At 50.8% G+C, this 19,026-nt stretch overlaps 9 protein-coding genes across 9 annotated transcripts; 6 read left to right on the top strand and 3 right to left on the bottom strand.

Annotated features, from left to right (window-relative positions):
• Positions 1–241: 241 nt before the first annotated feature.
• Positions 242–1,861, bottom strand: NECHADRAFT_96524 (uncharacterized protein; the record flags this gene model as incomplete). Its single annotated transcript, XM_003041600.1, has 2 exons — positions 242–1,783; positions 1,814–1,861. 2 exons carry the CDS (start codon positions 1,859–1,861, stop codon positions 242–244), a joined length of 1,590 nt encoding a protein of 529 aa, XP_003041646.1.
• A 694-nt stretch (positions 1,862–2,555) lies between these two features.
• On the top strand, positions 2,556–4,199 carry NECHADRAFT_85320 (uncharacterized protein; the record flags this gene model as incomplete). Its single annotated transcript, XM_003041661.1, has 1 exon — positions 2,556–4,199. The coding sequence occupies one exon, from the start codon at positions 2,556–2,558 to the stop codon at positions 4,197–4,199; it is 1,644 nt and encodes a 547-aa protein (XP_003041707.1).
• Positions 4,200–4,277: 78 nt separating this feature from the next.
• On the bottom strand, positions 4,278–5,478 carry NECHADRAFT_49706 (uncharacterized protein; the record flags this gene model as incomplete). The annotated part of the gene is made up of 3 exons (XM_003041599.1): positions 4,278–4,429; positions 4,488–5,204; positions 5,262–5,478. 3 exons carry the CDS (start codon positions 5,476–5,478, stop codon positions 4,278–4,280), a joined length of 1,086 nt encoding a protein of 361 aa, XP_003041645.1.
• Positions 5,479–6,438: 960 nt separating this feature from the next.
• Positions 6,439–7,903, top strand: NECHADRAFT_85318 (uncharacterized protein; the record flags this gene model as incomplete). The annotated part of the gene is made up of 2 exons (XM_003041660.1): positions 6,439–7,740; positions 7,862–7,903. 2 exons carry the CDS (start codon positions 6,439–6,441, stop codon positions 7,901–7,903), a joined length of 1,344 nt encoding a protein of 447 aa, XP_003041706.1.
• Positions 7,904–8,379: 476 nt separating this feature from the next.
• Positions 8,380–9,579, top strand: NECHADRAFT_49803 (uncharacterized protein; the record flags this gene model as incomplete). The annotated part of the gene is made up of 2 exons (XM_003041659.1): positions 8,380–8,519; positions 8,577–9,579. The coding sequence occupies 2 exons, from the start codon at positions 8,380–8,382 to the stop codon at positions 9,577–9,579; spliced, it is 1,143 nt and encodes a 380-aa protein (XP_003041705.1).
• Positions 9,580–9,655: 76 nt separating this feature from the next.
• Positions 9,656–10,837, bottom strand: NECHADRAFT_85316 (uncharacterized protein; the record flags this gene model as incomplete). Its single annotated transcript, XM_003041598.1, has 3 exons — positions 9,656–10,234; positions 10,279–10,728; positions 10,790–10,837. The coding sequence occupies 3 exons, from the start codon at positions 10,835–10,837 to the stop codon at positions 9,656–9,658; spliced, it is 1,077 nt and encodes a 358-aa protein (XP_003041644.1).
• Positions 10,838–11,326: 489 nt separating this feature from the next.
• Positions 11,327–12,138, top strand: NECHADRAFT_85315 (uncharacterized protein; the record flags this gene model as incomplete). The annotated part of the gene is made up of 2 exons (XM_003041658.1): positions 11,327–11,680; positions 11,959–12,138. The coding sequence occupies 2 exons, from the start codon at positions 11,327–11,329 to the stop codon at positions 12,136–12,138; spliced, it is 534 nt and encodes a 177-aa protein (XP_003041704.1).
• A 623-nt stretch (positions 12,139–12,761) lies between these two features.
• On the top strand, positions 12,762–14,564 carry NECHADRAFT_49601 (uncharacterized protein; the record flags this gene model as incomplete). The annotated part of the gene is made up of 5 exons (XM_003041657.1): positions 12,762–13,112; positions 13,163–13,405; positions 13,463–13,644; positions 13,701–14,349; positions 14,394–14,564. Coding segments are annotated over 5 exons (1,596 nt in total), but the record flags the coding sequence as incomplete, so codon positions are not given.
• Positions 14,565–15,727: 1,163 nt separating this feature from the next.
• On the top strand, positions 15,728–18,813 carry NECHADRAFT_49652 (uncharacterized protein; the record flags this gene model as incomplete). Its single annotated transcript, XM_003041656.1, has 9 exons — positions 15,728–15,950; positions 16,002–16,448; positions 16,506–16,627; positions 16,684–16,899; positions 16,964–17,977; positions 18,040–18,111; positions 18,169–18,286; positions 18,340–18,487; positions 18,540–18,813. The coding sequence occupies 9 exons, from the start codon at positions 15,728–15,730 to the stop codon at positions 18,811–18,813; spliced, it is 2,634 nt and encodes an 877-aa protein (XP_003041702.1).
• Between the last annotated feature and the right edge of the window lie 213 nt (positions 18,814–19,026).

Below are 19,026 nucleotides of genomic sequence, written 5' to 3'. Positions count from 1 at the left end.
TCTTATTGGTCAGAGCAGTCTCACTAGAGGGGCTTAAAATCACCGCATTAGGCAATGCCTTTATTTTCTCTTTCAACAATCCCTTTTCATGTCCGCTTCAAGGTGGCCGTAGGCGCTCTGTACGACAAAACGAGATTGAAGGCCGGACTGTCATCCAATTCACTAGCGTCATTATCCGAACAAAACATGACCAATGACTTCTCGTACACACAATATATTTACCCTCAAGGAACCAGCCTCCTCACACTTTCTGCTCGCCAACCGTCTTCTCCTGCGCAGCATAGGCCTCCGCCGCTCGCTGTTCAGCCACAGTAACGTACGTGCGGAATTGACGGGTAGGCACTTTCTTCATGAACAGTTCATCCAGCTCCTCGTAGGTCCTTCTCCGCGTCTCAGGGACGTATAGAAAGGCGAGAACAGCAAAAATAAGCATGAATGCGCCAAACACGTACCCGATCTTGGCCTTGAGGTTGGCGTAATCCGAGTTGAACAAGTATGGGGCCACGAAGGACCACATGGTGTTGAATGCCGAAGAAGTCGAGATGGAAATGGCAAGTGTCTTGGCCCTTAGAACCGAGGTGGGGAGCTCGCCTGCCAGCGCGTACACGGTAGATCCAACGCCTACATTGTAGAGGAAGTTGAACATGGTGTAAAATCCCACCGAGGCCGTGATGGCAGCTTTTGTGTCAAACGAGCCCGATATCGCCATGCAGAGCATGAGAACACAGAGCGAAGAACAGCCCATTATGTACATGGGGCGACGGCCCCACCAATCGGACAAGAGAAACGCGATCATGGCGCCGCTCATGGAGAGAACTTGTGCCCCAATCTTCAACTCGAAGGCCTTGCTGTCCGAGATGCCCAGAAACTGGTACATCAGAGCGCCGTAGCTGCCAACAAATCCCAGGCCCGACATGGGCTCTGAGAGAAACACCATGACTGCAATCAAGGTTCGACGTAGGTTTGTCCCCTTGAAGCAGTCGAGGTATGATCCCGTGTTGGACAGCTCCGCTTCTTCGAGAGTGAGCTGGATGCGGTGGAGATGGCCCTTGGCATCTTGCGGATCCGAGTAGAGACGCTCGAGAGATTTCTGGGCGGCTCCCATCTTGCCCATGCGAACCAGATACACGGGTGACTCTGGCATGAAGATCTGGCCGACAAGAGCCACGCCGGTAAAGCCCCATTGCGCAGCCACAAGCGATTTCCAGGCCCAGTCATTGTCCCACTTGGAGGTAAAGTAGGACATGATTGCCAGGAGGAACGGCCCAATGCACTGAGACAGGTTGCAGAAGCCGATAGCGCTGGCTCGGATAGCTAGAGGGGAAACCTCGGCGACGTAGGCGGTGCAAAGGTTGAGAAGGGCACCGATTGCCAAAAAGTTCATCATCTTGCCTCCGAAGAACATGGCAAGGGATGTGGCTCCAAACTCGACACCCACCGAAGCAAGGTTGATCACGGCAGCCAGCAAGATGATGGGCTTAGTGCCATATCTGTCGGACAGAAAGGAGGCACCCCAGGCACCGGCAATGGCAGCCGCGTTAGGGCCGCCGCTAATGGCCGACTGCCAGTTTGTTGCAATGAAGTAGCTACCGTCCATGGCAACGCCGAATCTCTTTCTAAAGGTGGGAATACTGAGGACGTCGCCTGATGCGCCAGCTTCGAAGCCTCGCACAATCAAGGTCCAGAGCATCACGCCAATCCAGAACAGGAGCCATGGGTCTTTACGTAGACTCTGTCCCCATGTCCGGTTATGTTCCTGCTGCTGGATAGCTCGCCCCAGCAGCTGATCATCGGTATGTTCGACCGTTGGGACATCGTGACCCTTGGAGGGCTCGTGGTGTTCAGTCTCGGCCTTTGCCATGATGGATCATGTACAGGATGACGGGCGAATATGCTGAGGGCTGAAGTGGGTAGTGGAGGAGCTTGGTGAGAAGATTAGGTTCCAGAACTTGATGCTATTCTCGGAAAGGCAAGGCTAAGCTATATACTCGAACCATCCTCACTTCCGACCCCTCGGTCGAACAACGCTCGGCTCTATCTCCACCGATGACCTTATTTTCCCTGGAATCCTGGGGTGCAGCTGAACCGCGGGGATTGTTGGCAACCAAGGTAATTCTTCTGACTCGTCATGCGGGGAAGAGCTCTCGTGACTTGACACGGCTCCCCCACAAGGTTCGTGACGCGACTTGCAGTCCTTGGCGCTAGTATCCCATTGGTGACTCTCTTTTTTTCCAGAGGGGTTTCTCCGAATTTGCATCCGAGAAGACTTCCCCATGTCCGTATTTTGCTTCCGAGGCGGGGATCATGTCCGTTCCTTGTTGACGGCACTCGTGAGATGCGTTAAATCTCGGGGTAATTGATATCGAAATGTCGGCCCTCAGCAGTTACTGAAATTCCATGGGGAGATATTCACCCGAGAGGAATGGCCCAATGCTTTGTCATGGCCGCGTGTTCTTCCAGGAGGTAGGATAACTCGTCTCTGTACCTAGACCAACGCGTTCTACCCAAGGTTTTCTCTTGCTCTTCCATATCACACACATCTCATACTCGACACAATGCATCATAAGGTATCTCAAGCTTCTGCAGCGTGCTCACCGTTTGAGTTGCTTGCAGATTCTCTTCATCCGACCTTGCATCGCTGGACTCGACGTCCACAACGCTTTGTTTCTTTCACACCATGCGACGACAATTACTTCGGGTTACGGATACAACCTGGCAGCCATGGGATTTCTGATCTTCCTTCATTAGCATGGGGCAGAGACTCTGACTTTGTGCTCGACTTTGGCATCCACATGGTCGGGTATCTGTCGTTTCGGATTTCCTGTGTTGGCGCCAACATGGACGCGCCATGCAGACTTCGTCTCACATTCGGCGAATCTCCTTTAGATGTTACCATGTCAATGGATGGCGTGGAGACATGGCTTAGCAAGGGCTGGTTGCCCGATGAGATCATCAATATCGACGTCTGTCCTGACGATGTCAAGATCCGACGGCGCCACGCTTTTCGCTTTGTACGCGTCCAAGTTATCGATACATCATCCAACTTCAAAATCGCCATCTCTGACGTGGCCTGCGAGTGCGTTAGCGCCATCAGTCAAGACCATGAACTCGATACTTTTGAGTTTGACGACCAGCTTCTTCAAGATATCGACCGTGTCAGCATACTTACTCTCAGAGACTGTATGCAGTCTGTCTTTGAAGACGGCCCACGAAGAGACCGGAGAATGTGGATTGGTGATCTTCGACTTCAAGCACTAGCCAACTACAGTACACTCAAGGATTTTGATCTCGTCAAACGGTGCATCTTGCAATTTGCGGCTGTTTCGCGGACTGATGGGTCTTTGCCTGCTTGCCTGTTCGAGAGGCCAACCCTGGTTGCCTCAGCCGACTATCTCACCGAATACGACTCCCTGTTTGGTAGTGTTGTTTATGACTACGTTGCGGCATCTGGGGACTTAGAAACTGGACGGTTATTGTGGGCGACAGCGCTCGGGTGTCTTCGGCGGCCACTTCAACACGTCAACCCCAAAACCTTTATCTTCGAACCCGAACGCAGCTCGGACATCAAGTTCCTGGACTGGAACAGAGAGGTCGACACCACCGCAGGGTCTCATGGAGTAATGTTATTCTGCCTCAAGCAAGTCGCGAAACTTGCACAGCTGTTGCAGCTTGATTTCCCTCACCAGGAAATGATCAAGGGGATGACTGAGGCTGCCCAAATTTTCCTGTCCGACGGTCTGGTGGTATCCGGCCCAAAAGCGCAGATAAGTTACGCATCAGCATCCTGGCTTGTTCTCGCCGAAGCCTTTTCACCTGAAACCGCTCGTAGCGCTCTGCTCAACACCCTGGCTCATCCCACCGCGATCAAGCCCATGACTCCGTACCTCTGGCACCATGTCTGCGATGCACTCATCACAGCAGGCTGCTATGGAGAGTGTCTAGAGATTATAAGATCGTACTGGGGTGGCATGGTCAAGGCTGGTGCTGATACGTTCTGGGAGTGTTATGACCCTTCGGATGCACGGACAAGCCCATACGGAGATGTGAGGATGAATAGTTTCTGTCATGCGTGGAGTTGCACGCCCACCCTCCTCCTTAGAAATCAACTTTTAAATGAGGTTAGTGGCAAAGCGTCTGGAAAGATAACGATGCGAGAGCTAGACAACAATATGGTTAAACGGGCTATTGGGACATCATAGGGGATCAATGTCCTGTTTATATTTATATACTTCCTCAACTATCGAACCAAAGACTCGTCAAGTGACTACATAAACTCTTTAATTTTGGCTGAGTGCAACTGTCCTTGACTGGCTTTGGGGATCCAAGTATGGCTTCTCGCCGATTCCAACTGTACGGTGGCCTACACGGTCGCCCAGAGTATCGTAGTCGTTGGTCGCACTGTGGAAGGCACTGCGGTTATCCCAGATTGCTGAAGAGGTAATTAGTTTCTGGCTTTTCTCAGTATTGCAGAATTGGTGAGTACGAACCAATATCATTCTTGTTTCTCCACTTGAACCTGACCTGCAGGTCGTGATTCTCCTCGATCCTCTTGTACAGGAGCTCCAGCAGCTCCTTGCTCTCGCGTACACTCAGCTCGTTGATGCGTTGAGGGAAGTTGCCAATCGCGAAGACGGATTTCCAGCCAGTAACTGGGTTGGTTCGCACAACTGGGTGAACCGCCGTAAGCCCGCGACCGACATTGGCAGGGTTGCCACGTGGCTCTTCGTAGATCTGGAACTTGTCTGGGCGAGCGTCGGCAGCCTTGATGAATCCTTCGCCCTTGAAGGTTGCTGTCAGGCCCTCCAAGAACTTCTGCCAGGGGTCGCTGAAGCGGTCATAGATCTCGTAACCTGATGCCCACAGGGTGTCACCACCTGTTGATGGGAGCTGGGTCAAGCGCAGGCTTGTGTAGTCAGCCGGGAACTCCTCGAATTGAATATCGCTGTGCCATGAGGCAGCGCCGCCTTTACGATCATCTCGATCCTTCTGACCGATAGCCAGAGCCTTGAAACCTTGAGATGAGATGGTGCTGATTTCGTTATCGGCGACACCAAACTCATGAGTGCCATTGAGGAGTGGGTGGATGTGCAGGGTCGATTCCTTTGGCTTGTTGACGAGCTCACCAAGACGCTGAGCCAGCACCTTTTGTAGTTCATCTGTCAGATTGTCCTGGGCACGGAAGAAGACGACACCCCTCTGGGAAACTAGTAATAGGATGTCAGCAGGTCCCAATGAGACACAACGAAGTTGGTCGAACTCACTGGTGATTGCAAGGTCTCGTAGAAGCTCGTCAGAGTTCGAGGCATTGATAATGTCATCGACTAGATTGACACTGGGATATTCACGGCCAATTACGGGCGTCAGCTCCTCAGATTCGAAGCGATCAAGCGCTCCGGAGAGAGACAGCGGCTTGGGATGTTGGCTCGTCTCGAGCCTGGTTCTCAGAACCGTCTCGGACTGAGTTGTGGTTGTCGACATGTTTGAATGAATTGCTAGAGCTTGGAAGGTAGTGATCAGACCTGAGGGCAATGTGAAGGATATCGGCTGTCTCTTTATAGGCCGAGGGGGCCGAGGGACCGAGAATGTCCAAATCACACCATGGGTGAGTTGTATCACGAATGCACCCGTTTCATACATGAAACCCCGCTCACATGAAGAGCTGCCAGAAAGACGCAATCATTTGCCTATCATGCATCAATCTTGGCCATAGTCATGTTAGGTTCTGCAATGTCATGTTAGCATCGGGTCTTAGCCAAACCTGGCTAAGATCTCCACATGTCAATGACGTGCTAATCTGATTACTTGAGCGACAGACGTTGTTCCTTCATTCGTCAGGGCAGGGTGTTTTTTCTATTACTATTCACGGAATTCGTTTTTGTTGTTTATGTAACTTTCCCATGTTAGAACAAGGTTAAACTGCCCAGTAAAGACAAGGCTAGGTAGTCTCTTGGTGTTATCATAAAATTGTCAGCCTTCCTCAACTTGCACACAAATCTCGCTATTGACATTGACATGGCTCACGAGCTTCCTTGAGCTGAGCTGTCATCATCGTAGTTGCTAATGTTACGATCAGTCTAGTTCTTTCATCTCGGGTTGAGAGAATCCATTTCCCAGAAATGGGAATCTCCAGCCAGTGTAGGAGATGTCAACCGCCGGCTCCTTGACATCGAAGCAACAGATGTCTTCCTTCTGCCAGTGGTTTGTGAGCTTGAGTATGTAGTCCTTGTGAAACCGGGAAGCTTATTATGCAGTGCAGTCGTCACGTGAGGAATCCCTACTAAAACTATACTTGATTGATTGTGGCTGTTCAGAGAATCAGGCTGCACTTTCAGGCCTCCCCGCATCATCTCACCGCTGAAACCTCCATTGCAGTACTACAAACCTCGCACGAAAAACAAGCACAGCCAGGCCTGAGCTGATCGCTTACTACTTGCTGGTATGGCCACTCACTCAGTTGTCACCGATCCCGCCGAAATCCGGACCGAATCCCCTGAACAATGGAGTGACTGGACACCCGTTCTAGGTGGCTGGATGCGGCGAAGGCCGAGGGTTCCAGGCATGAATGGCCACTGGGGCAAGTGGTATCTGAACCGAAGCCTTAACCGACGTTTCAAACATAACCAACATTTCAGGTTCGACCCGGTGTCAAACACAACGCATATGGAGACGGCCACAGAGGAGTTGCAGTTTCACTGGAAAGACTTGGACCCGGCCAGCGTCACGTCACGAGATTGTGATGCAGGGAGTGATGAGAGAGATTTTGAAGAATTAAGAGCTGCTCTATCTGAGCTCGAATCGAAGCACAGCAACATTGCGCCTAATCATGAACTCAAAGGTCAACTGCATGGAGTTTCCTCCACCATAACCTTGGAGAAATCCAAATTGGACTCCTTTGCCGCCTATGTCGCTTCGACCCCCAACCACACCGTGGCAACGTCAAGCTCAGTTACTGAAACGGCGACCACAGTAGCCACATGGATCTTTGGCACAATTATGGCCGGGGTTGGTGTAGGGACCATGCGTGCCACGCAAAAGACTGCCGAAGCGGGCACGAGGAGTGCTGTAGCTGGCGAGAGTTCAGCTCTCTCTAGTAGGAAAAGTGCCGCGGCGGCTGAAGAGTCAGCGCGAGCGGCTACAAAGAGTGCCCAAGCGGCTGAGAATGGTGTTGCGGTTATGCAAAAGCAACTCGAGGTCATGATTCAGGACAAGCGAGGACCTCCTCCTGCAACAAATAGTAGCATTGGTCCCCCCGCCGATAACAGCGGCTCTGGGACAGGGTCTGTTAAGGCGATAAGGTCGGATGCAGAGATATCTGGAGAACAGCAAACAGCACGAAGCGTTTCGACAGCGACGCCTCCTGCTCCCGGAGCTATGTTGGCCTCTGCACCAGTGGATGCTCCGCAAGAGGGGGTATCAACAGGAGGATCCCCAGAACAGATGGATCCAGTCCAGACTCTAGAAGCGACTCAGAATGCGGTTACGAGCGAAAGACGAGCAGTCCCCATCAATACGACTCCATCAGCCATGATGACGACAGCCAACATATCTTTGCCCCAGGCTCCAACCTCGAATCCCGGAGAGCTATCTGTTAAGCGAAATCCTCCGAAACAAGTATCCAGGGTCAGAACCAACGGCATAACACTCCCGAAAGAGACGATTTGCCGGAAGGAGGGGTGTTTGAGGAATATTACAGTGGCTCAAGATGAGCTACAATTACGGAAACAAGAGAGAGAAAGGATGGTAGTACTTGAAAGGAGACTGCAAGAATTGCGTAACAGATTTGCTTGAGAGGGCAATGTATCAATGTTTCGAGCGTTAATTTTGTCTTTGGCATAGTAGAGTAGTTTATTATGATTTATAGAATACTGCATCTACGGACGAGCTCGGTCCGCAGACGCCATAAGAGAAGATAACCTAGACGTGCTTGAGATCGTGAAAGCGGATTCTTCTATTTAAGGAGACGATATTGATAGGGCTATGCTCAATTGTCATCTGCCTGGTGGAAGCGAGACCACCGTAGGCCATTGCGACAAAGTTCAAGCCGTCTCGTTTGGCGTTGAGCTTCGTTGATGGGGATGCATTATTAACAACAAAGAAGGCGATGCTCTATATTAGGATCCTTCCCAGGCAGAAGAATTCCCTTTGGGCGCGTACTAACGAAAATCAGTGCTTTCCATACGCTGAATCGTAACTTTTGTGCTAGTTATCGAGGCGCACAGCTCTATCCACCGCGTTATGAACCACGTCGGCCGCGTAATGTGACAAACTCCACCCAATGATAACGACTAGGCAGCCATTTAAAGCACACACTGCTGTAGTTCTATTTATGCTCTTGGCAGCAATGTTTCTCATGGTGCCAAAATAACAAGGCCAACCGCCATGACTTCTACCAACGACTCCATTCTCCCAGGCGGGAACAACCGGAAATGCAGCGATGAACGTTGGTCTTGGGGAATGACATTTGGGTGCCATCTTCAAAAGAATTTTCTCAAATACATTGCTGGCCTCTTGATTTTGGGGTAAGTTTTCCTTGAGCACGCACTTCCGTCAATATCTAACATCAATCTGGTATCAAGTCTCGTCGGCGAATCCGTCTACATCTACCGCGTCGATATGGGATTGGCCCACATACCCAACGATCTGTATGACATGCGGTTTGGACATGACATTGGCCACAATAGCCCAGAAATATGGGATGCGGACCGCCAGTCCTTTCTCCGACATGCTCGTCCCGTGCCAGTTCACTCGCACAATGACTACAAGCGCCGAATTCCTCTTTTTGAAGCACTTGGCTCTGGATGTATCAGTGTTGAAGCCGATGTTCATTTACGCGGGTCTAATCTTCTTGTTGGACATTCAAAAGCAGGCCTCAGTGACGATAGAACCCTTCAGTCGCTATACCTCGAACCCCTACAACGCATCTTGGAGGCACAGAACGCTCAACTGACTGGCAGGGCTTGGCGCGGCGTCTTTAACCGCGCCCCGGAGCATACATTGATCCTCGTCATTGACCTCAAGACTTCAGGGAAAGAGACATTTGATGAGGTAGATGCTCAATTGCAGCCATTGAGAGATCTCGACTACCTCACATACTGGAATGGTAAAGGGAGGGTCATGCGACCCCTGACAGTTGTGGCGACCGGAAATACACCTTTCAGCTCTGTCCTTGCCATGAATGCAACCCACAGAGACATCTTTTGGGACGCCAAGCTTGAGCAACTCGTGTCTGTTGAGGATGATTTTACGACAGCTCCGCCCAAGTACAAATACAACATCTCGAATTCATATTTGGCATCGACGAGATTCCGAAACGCCAAACTATTCAGACCTGCAAATGATTCTGCCCTGCACGGGGAGACGGAGCGACAGAAAGACAGGGCATCAACACAGATTGAACAAGCAGAATCCCGCGGTCTACTGGCCCGATACTGGGATACGCCTTCTGACCCTCCAAATGTTCGAGAGATTGCGTGGAGAGTCTTGGTTGATAGAAAGATTGGACTCTTGAATATGGACGACTTGGGCACTGTAAGAGCAAGGGCAAAGGGCTGGGGCGAGTTGCAGAAAGAGTTGCGTTGATATACGGTGTTGGTTATGTATTGATAACTGTATCAATGGACTCTTCATTGCAGACAATAATAATGGCGCACCTATGCTACAAAGTCACTACTACGCGTCCCTGAAACTCGTGAGCTGCAATTCTCTCTGGTAAACTCTCTCCCTGCTGCAGTGGGACTTTGTTGATCTTGCTGCAAATCCCCTGCTCTGCCACAACGTCCACCATCTTCTTTACCTCCTGCACACTGCTGTGTAGCGAGCCACGAATGATGAGCTCGCGAAATACGATATTGAAAGGATCAAATTTGAATCCATCATTCGGGAGTCCCAAAACGACACCCACGCCTCCATACCGTAGACGATGGAGTGCCCAATCGGTTGCTGAGACATCATCGGTGCAGGTGATGACAGCGTCAACTCCCATGCCATCTGAGAATTGGGCAAGTTTCTCGATAGTATCAGGGTCGTTTAGCTTGCAGATGATGTCGGGCTTAAGATGACTTGGTACGCTAGCGGCGATTCCGGTTCCAACGTCACTACCATCAACCGCTGCGACTCGCAAGCCAAGTGCCTTTGCGAACTGGATTGCAAGAACACCCAACCCTCCAATGCCGACAACAGCCAAAGTCTCGCCCGGTTTCAATTGGCACTGTTTTATGGCATTCCATGATGTGGCCTATAATTAGTAGCGCTCAATTACAGATGAGGTGAGATACTCACACCAGCACACATGAGAGGTGCAGCCTGCTCAAACGACAGGTTGTCCGGCAACTTTACCAGAGCATAGTCTACCGCGATCATGTACTCGGCAAAGCCCCCATCGGCACCGGCAAGGCCGCCCATGACCTTATTCTCGCAGAACCTGGCATCAAGCGACCCAAACTTGGTCAGTCGCCATCGACAACCTGCGCAGGATCCACAAGGATTCCGGAAGTTAAGTACTCCAACACGATCTCCAATCGCCCAGTCCCCGCTTACATTGGGGCCCAAGGCAGCGATGACACCTGCTGGCTCGTGTGACCCGGTGAAAGGCAGCTGAGTGCCGTAGACGCCCTGGTAGACTTGATAGTCGGTATGACAGAAGCTGGAGGCTTTGACGCGCACGAGCAACTCGCCATCACCTGGAGTAGGAACAGGAACCTCGTCTTTTAGTTGGTAATTCTCATTGAACTGGCTTTTGTGTTAGAATAGGTTACGTGTTGGAGTAATTATTTGGGGATGGGGTAGTTACCTTGACCAGCCTCAACGCTTTCATATGAGTTGGGATTTTGTCGTCCATTGTCAAGATGCAGTTTAAATCCATGTAATCCCGTCCGACTCCGTTTACTTAAAGAGGCGAGGCCATTCATATTTATGCTCTATCACTGTCAGAGATCCATCGTAGTTGAGAGCGTTGGGGTAAAAATCCACCATGTCTGACAAAACATCGTTGGAGATGTTTCTACCAGCAAGCTTTGTAAGCTCATTTATCAGCTGGAGGAGATATCATGCGATTTAAAGTTTTCTAATTACCAATCAAGGATCCAGTTTGACCAGCCTTCCTGGCCTCTAACTGAATTTCGCCTCCATGAGAAGCGGCGGTCTAGGAAGATGCTGCTAGAGGAAGCACTACTTAATAAGACTGATGTATCTAGATAGCTCTGTACTCTATCTTTACCTCGACGCAATAGATCGTGTATTTCTCCGACGGAAGGAAAACATCCTTCGATCTGGTTCACACAGACCAGTATACTCCCGGCACAATCTTGTTCCTCTTTGTTATCTCAAAATGAGCGTCAGCGTATCCAACTACCAAGCCGTGGTGCAGGTCATCGAAAAGTACTACGTCGAAGGGGGTCGCACGGGCGATGAATCCTTCCTCGAACACGCCTTCCACCCCGACGCCATCATGTATGGCTACCAACCCGATGGAGCCAGGGCTGAGGGATCATGGAAGCAACTGATCGACTACTCGAAAAAGTTTGGCGGGTCGCCAAATATCAAAACCCGCACAGATGTCGTTGCAATTACTCCCGAGACGGCTGTTGTCAAGCTGGAGATGGAGAACTCCCCGGATGGATCTACGTACACGGATTTCCACACTCTGATGAAGTTTGACGGCGAGTGGAAGATTATTGCAAAGGTCTTTTATACACATTAAAAGAACCAGGGAGATTGAAAAGGTCTTTACTGGGAAGGAATTTTGAAGGAGACTTGGCTGTGATGCGTGCTTGACAATCTTCTGGCTCAGTTAATCCATCAAGGGCCGGGTTTCAAGTATGATACGGAGCACGTTAGATGCGTGCTTGAGAAAGGTCGCCGATTGTCTTTGCTTACAATGGGTGCTGTCTTTCGTTGTTTGTTCCTGATGTTATCTTACTAGCTGTTCAGCCTCCCTTGGCTAGTATTACCATCTCGTAGAATAGAAGATGTATGTCGAATCAGCTGAGTCAGCTTTTGGTGATGCACCTCGCCCTCGCCACTACGAATAAGTCCGACTCCGGTTTCACTAAAGTTCGGACCGGTGCCGCACATACAGTCGATCAACAGACCAAATGTTTCTTGTCGAGGAACATCGGGTACATCGGTTTAGGCACGTGATTCTAATGAAGTCGACACGGAGGGAGTGCCAATTCCGAACCGACGATGGAGTTGACCTGATTTCCTAAGCGAATTCCGGTCCTAGCTACATAGTAGACACACACTTCAAACGGTGCCCGGACCGGGGCCTAATGTGCCCAATCAAGTATCCTTCGTTCATCTACATGAGCTACACTATGACCTACTATTAGTGTCAAGTTGGTCGAATCAGCCAAGTCACCTCTTGACGGCCCACCTCGCCCTCCGACCCCCATCCGATTGAAACCCGGACCGAGGCCGTACATAGATCGACGAGGAACTTGGTATTCTCTTACTATATAACCCCCCTCTATCTACGATAAGACCATAGTCTCAAACCTCATCAAACAGCTTGTATCCTATTTCCCAAAACCTATTTCCATCGTCGCCCAGGCTGTTCCCAACCGTTCTTCAACATAAAGGTATCGCCATGTCTACGACAATCACAACGTGTGTTCCATCCCAAGTCAAAGTCGGGCTTCGACTAACCCTATTTGCAAAGTTCAAGCCGCTCAGGAGGTGTGCACAGAGGAACTATTTCCCTGGATGCACCGAAACAAGGCTTCCCAGAGATACTTGATGAGACATATATTCTACAATTTCCCAAGCTTTCACGTGAGCAGGCAGGCCACCTGAGGCACTTTTACAACTTGACGAAGCAGAAAGACGGCGAATGGCGCCATATGGGGAGTCAAGAGCCAGGCCAGGAATGGCTTGACGCTTACCGCTACCAACTAGCAATCATGACCTACGCCGCGGGAGCCGCTCATTATCACCACCTGCCTCTTTTGAGATCTACCTTCAAGTCTTTGATAGACATGCTGATCCATAAGATGCTGCTTCGGGACGTATGGGGCTATTGGTTTCTGACTAGCCACAGCGGCAAGCGACTGGACCCCGATCTTCAACAGCTTAGACAACCTTGGGCAGACCCTGTTGTTCGAGAAAACATCATGGTACTCTCCAATCTCCGAGTTGGAGATGATCTGACTAACTCGGTGAAAAGTACTCCGGACATTTGCTCCTGATGATTTCGCTCTACACCATGCTCTTCAATGACGACAAGTACAACGTGGACAGCGCACTCACATTTAATTGGAATCCCATTTTCTGGGGCATGGGGCCAGAAAAGTTCTCCTATAGTAGACAGTCTCTCCAGGCCGCCATTCTAAAGGAAATGGAGCGTGAGAACTGGATGGGAGTCTGTTGCGAGCCCAACGCCATCTTCGTCGTTTGCAACCAGTTTCCAGTCAGTACTTTGGCCTCTGATCTTGTCAACTGGGCTCTAACTAATGTTTCGGGATAGCTGATCGCACTGAGTTATAACGATGTGAGAGATAACACGGACATCTCCTCAGATGCCCTGGCAAAATATCAGGCAGCATGGAAAGCGAAGGGCATGGTCCAAAACAATGGGTTGTTTTGCGACAGTTTTAACCCCAACCAGGGCAGTAAGACTGCTGGTTACGAGGTTGCTTTTACGTCTTGGTGAGTTACTCCTAGCCGAATGTCTATGAACATGTAGCTGAGTTGACCGATGCTAGGGCTCTGGCATTCATGAATTCGTGGAACCATGAAGCTGTCAGTAAGATTTGTGCGAATCTAGCTCCTGGCTTTCTTGCCAAGCCGTCGCTCGAAAATCATGTCATCGTTCCACACCCCAGGGTATCACTCAAAATCAGAGAACTGGTATCGACACAGGGAATGCAAGCTATGGATCCTGCCACCTTTGCAAAGGCATCAGAGATGGTGTCCGAAGACGAGCTGTCACTAGTACGCTCACCATTCGCAAAGCCCAACTTCGCATGCGCGATGATGTGGGTGTCTGAGCTTGGTGATCGTTCCCTACTAGACGGCATGCTGTCATACGCAGATGCAACTCTCAACCCGACCTGGGAGGAGGGAGGCTTATTCTATCCCACTAAAAGGTCGGCAACACCATTCGACTACAGGTCTCCAGATATTGACGCTGTCACTGGCAATGCCGGCATCGCGTATGGTCGCCTTAACGTCTTTGACGGACAACACAAGATGTACGAGAATCCTTGGACCGACCAGCATTTTGCCGCTTATCCTTTCGTGTCCAACGTGGATCTTTCAAGTGGTGTGGACTTCTTGCGCGGCAATTGGGATGCTGATTTAAAGGCGCTGGCGGTTACTATGCGATCATGGGATGGGCAAACCAAAAGGTCAGTATACGCCTTCTTCGCACCGGCTTCAACTTCCGCTAACAAAAGAGGCTTAGGATCCAGCTTTGCTTTTCTGGACTTGGTGAAGGAAGTTATGGACTTTACCAGAACAACCAGCTCCGTGAGGTATATGATGTTGGGGGAAGAGATGCAATGATTCAGGTCGATCTGGAAATTTCCGGCGATGAGATGGATGTTATTCTTAAGCAGAGGCAGTAGTAAGCTATCTGCAGTACCATCATTGAACAAAACATTTCGCGAGGCACTTTCATTGGCATGATCGTACCCCAAATGTCCCTTGGCGCCCCTGAAGCGACGGGCGAGGAGTGGGTGGGTTAAGGGGGCAGTGTTGGGGGCGGTGCTTCCTAGCGCCCAATGAATGAACACAACTTCATTACATAGAGACCAGGATTTTTAATTAATGCCAAAGGCTAATGGCACAATTTCATCCGTCTTGGGCCCTGCCTTCGCCGAAAGGCTGCCTAATCCGGGCTTTCATTTGGGAGAGATGAGCCATACGGATGGTGGATGGTGGCAGTGCCTGCGAGACTCCTGTTAGCCGCAGCCCGCCTCCTGTCTATCAGTCAAACTTCTCCTCGCGCATGTGCTTGGGAGTTCTTTGACTTCCAGCCTAACCGTCGCAGGTGCTGGGATTCAGATGCACAGCCTTCTTAGACGAGTGCCCGATGTCCATGCCTTTAGCTCTCGCTGCAAGGAACTTTCTTCTCGGTCAGTATCCACCGGCGCCCTGGAACTACGGGCCTTTTGACTTGAGTCATCACCCTCAGCTGGCAAGGTGGGTAGCCTTGACCTCTTTCGTGCCACATGAAAAAGATTTTCTCTTTTCCCCTGTTAGAGTAACTGATGCTCTAATATCGAAAGTCTGCTATAAAACATTCCCAAAACCCCCTTCGTTTCGTGTAGAATCACCAACCCCAACAAATCAATGATCCCTCTTGTTAATTCACAGAATCATCCCTTATTCTTGGTCGTTCTGGCCATCGCAAATCTGGAGGCTTCACCCAAGCTCAGGAAAGCAGTCCTTGCTGAAGGAGCTGCAAGGTCTTATGCAACAGACTTTGAGCCACCATAACTGCCCGGACTCCGAGACTCAATCTTGTCGAGAGGTCTGTATCTAGCGATTTGTAGGCACAGGTCTGAGCTGACGACTAATAGCCACATGAGAGAACATGAACAGACAAACCTACGAACAGCGAACCGCCGAGACCATGATTCACCGCAGAATCAAGACTTGGCCTACCTGGCTTCGCCAGCTCGTCTTGGCCGGCTCGCGTTCCAGACCGCAGCTGCAGTCCTGGCAGGCAAGCCCGGAATCAGCTCAGGACGATACACAAGAAGGAATACTCCGAGCCTTTGCCTCCATGCCAGTAGAGTTGGTCTTTGATCTTCTCGCCTCTGGTGAACATGGCATCTCGGACACTGAGGCGCTCGCCCGGCGACGCATCCACGGCCGCAATGCTGTATCCTCTCAAAGACCTCCGTCAGGCTTCATGCTTTTTCTGTCCATCATTCCAAACCCGTTCAACATTTTGCTGGTTTTCCTGGCCATCATCAATGCTGCAATGCCACCTCCAAACTGGGTGAGTGCACTATCTAGACAAGATGGTTACTTGACTAACACATCAAAATAGAAAGGATTCGCCGTTCTAATGATTATGGTCTTGATCTCGTGCGTTGTGCGGTTCTGGCAAGAGTACCAGAGCGGCATGGCCGTCTTTCGACTTCAGTCATCCATCACGAGCAAGTTCAGGGTCCGTCGACCCTCATGCAACTCGACCTCGACCGATAAACAAACGAACTCATTGAATGAGACAACTGTCGCCGGAGGTGATCTTGTTCCTGGAGATGTGGTCATGCTTGTGCCAGGTGCCGTGGTTCCCGCCGACTGCCTGATCCTGGAATCGTCCTTTCTGAGAATCAGCCAGTCCACCTGGACGGGCGAAAGCGAGCCCGTGCTCAAGGTCACAGCTTCCAATGACTTGAAAGAAGAGTTCTCTCTTTTCGATCTTGGTAATCTGGCCCTGATGGGCACTAGCGTTGTGTCTGGTCATGGTGCAGGACTTGTGCTTCGAACGGGCGACGGTAGGTGGAAGAATCATCGTTTCACTCACGCGTGCAAGATTTGACTGACTTTTATAGATGTACTGATAGCAACCATGACCAAAGAGATCGAAAAGAAGCGACAGCCCAATTCCTTCCAAAAGGGAATCCGTAATGTTACGTGGATGCTCATTGGGTTCATGGTGGTCATGGTCCCTATTGTAAGTATCTCCTTTACAGAGGTAATCAACCCAGTTCCACTGACCGGAGTATCCAGGTCTTGTGCATTTCGGGCAAAACCACGGGTGATTGGGCCAATGCCGCACTCTTTAGCATCAGCGTCGCCGTCGGCCTTGTCCCAGAAATGCTGCCTGCTATCGTCAATGCGAATCTCGCCCGGGGCGCCCGCCAGTTGTCTAAGAAACGGGCGATTGTAAAGCGTCTCGATTGCGTCCAGAATCTCGGAGCTATGACGGTTCTATGCAGTGACAAGGTATGAAGACGGACATTTGTTTTTGATGATCACCATCTTCCAACAGGCACTGACGGTTGAACAGACAGGAACTTTGACCAGGGACGAGCTCTCGGTACATCAATACACGGACGTCATGGGAGAAGACAGCCTGGGAGTCATTGAGCTTGCCAAAGTGGATTCGTCAATCCAAGGAGACAGTGGCAATAACATGGACAGGGCCATTCTCAACTGTCAACTGCCAGACGGAGGCGAGATCCCCGTGGCCCATTACGACAAAGTCCAAGCTATCCCGTTTGACTTTGAGCGTCGTCGATCGGGATGCATCGTCCGTGGCATTACTGGTGACAATCTCTTCATCGTCAAGGGTGCATTCGATGAGGTTCTCTCTCTGTGCTCATCCATGCGATTTCGCGGGAAGAGCGAACACCTCGATCATGAAGTACGACGGCAACTCAGCCAGCGGGCTACGCGCATGAACGAACATGGGCACCGGGTTATTCTAGTGGCGACTAGAAATCTTGGTAAGCCTCGACTGGTCGACGATCTTGAGCTTGGCACACTCGAGATAGGCATGACTGTGGAAGGCATCATCAGCTTTGTCGATCCACCCAAAGACGACGCGAAGGACGCTGTCGCCAGGCTGACGGGGCTGGGAGTCCGCGTCAAGGTCCTCACGGGCGACTCTCTACCCGTAGCCCTCAACGTTTGCGGCTCTCTCGAACTCATCCAGCGTGGAGACGCCATAGAGGAGGATGCGGAGGCCATCACTGGACCCGATCTTGCAGCTCTGGAAGGGTCCGACGAGTTTGACCTTGCCGTGGAGAGGTGCACTGTATTTGCCAAGGTGACACCCAAGCAGAAGAGCATGATTGTGACCAGTCTCCAGAAAGCAGGTCATTGCGTGGGCATGCTTGGTGACGGTATCAACGACTGCATCGCCCTTCGAGATGCCGACGTTGGCATCTCGGTCGACTCGGGAGCCGGCGTGGCAAAGGACTGCGCGGATTTGATCTTGACTGAAAAGGGGCTCTCGATTATAGTCCAAAGCGTCACCCTCGGGAGAATTACACATGGCAACACAATCAAGTACCTCAAGGTGAGCTGCTCCCTCTGACCTTGACCGGTGCCTTCTCCCAAAGCTGACATTAGCTCTCCAAGATGGTCGCATCCTCTAATTTTGGCAACGTCTTCAGCATTGTGGCGGCGAGCGCCTGGCTGCCCTTTACACCGGTGAGTGATTCTTTATGCCGTACTACCTAAGGACGCAAATGCTAGCCTTAGGTGCAGATGATGAGCATCCAGCTTCTCGCTCAGAATCTTCTGTACGATATTAGCCAGATCGCCATTCCTTGGGACAGGGTTGATGATGAGTATCTGCGAGAGCCAAGAAGATGGAACGCTATGGGTAATTCCCTCTGCCCGAGAAAAGCTTGACCTCCACTGACAATGAACGCCTAGACATTTTCAGATTTGTCGTCGTTCTCGGCCCAACCAGCTCTGTCATCGACATTTGCACGTATCTTCTAGGCTGGTTTTACTACGGCATCAAGTCTACCACCGACAAGCAAGCTGTCAAGCTGTTTCAGACACACTGGTTTCTACAGGGGTAAGCCAACAGACCTTTTTGACGGACTTCTTGACTAACAATCGACCGAAAGCCTCCTCACTCAGACTCTCATCGTTCACCTCCTCCGCACGGCAAAGATCCCATTTGTCCAGAGCCGCGCTGCCCCGATCCTCGTCTTCTCGACTGCATCTATCATGGCCATCGGCTTTGTCCTGCCCTGGGTTCCAGTATTCCGACCTGCCTTTAGCTTCGCCCAGCCAGCGCCGTCTTTTGTCGGGTTCCTTGCGGCTGAGCTTCTGGCTTACGCCATCGAGGTTCAGTTGGTCAAGATGCTTTACATTCGGATTTTTGGTACATGGCTGTGAAGGCGTGGGATGATTTCACTACGGTGAGGTAGCGAAATCCGGGTTTCCTTCTTTTTCTTTCTCTTGCTCATTGTCATTATTTCCTGTTTGTTCCTCCGGGTCTCCTCAATGTCTTTGAAAAAAATATCGCGTTTGTGCCGAGGTCTCAACACCTTCATGCAGGTAGCTTCAGGTTGTTCAACAAACCACATTTTTTCTTGTTCATTCTTTTAC

Source organism: Fusarium vanettenii (assembly GCF_000151355.1).
Source record: "Fusarium vanettenii 77-13-4 chromosome 10 genomic scaffold NECHAsca_43_chr10_1_0, whole genome shotgun sequence".
Taxonomy (NCBI): domain Eukaryota; kingdom Fungi; phylum Ascomycota; class Sordariomycetes; order Hypocreales; family Nectriaceae; genus Fusarium; species Fusarium vanettenii.
Note: the sequence above shows the minus strand (reverse complement) of the source record. Positions and strands in the feature narration are given on the sequence as shown.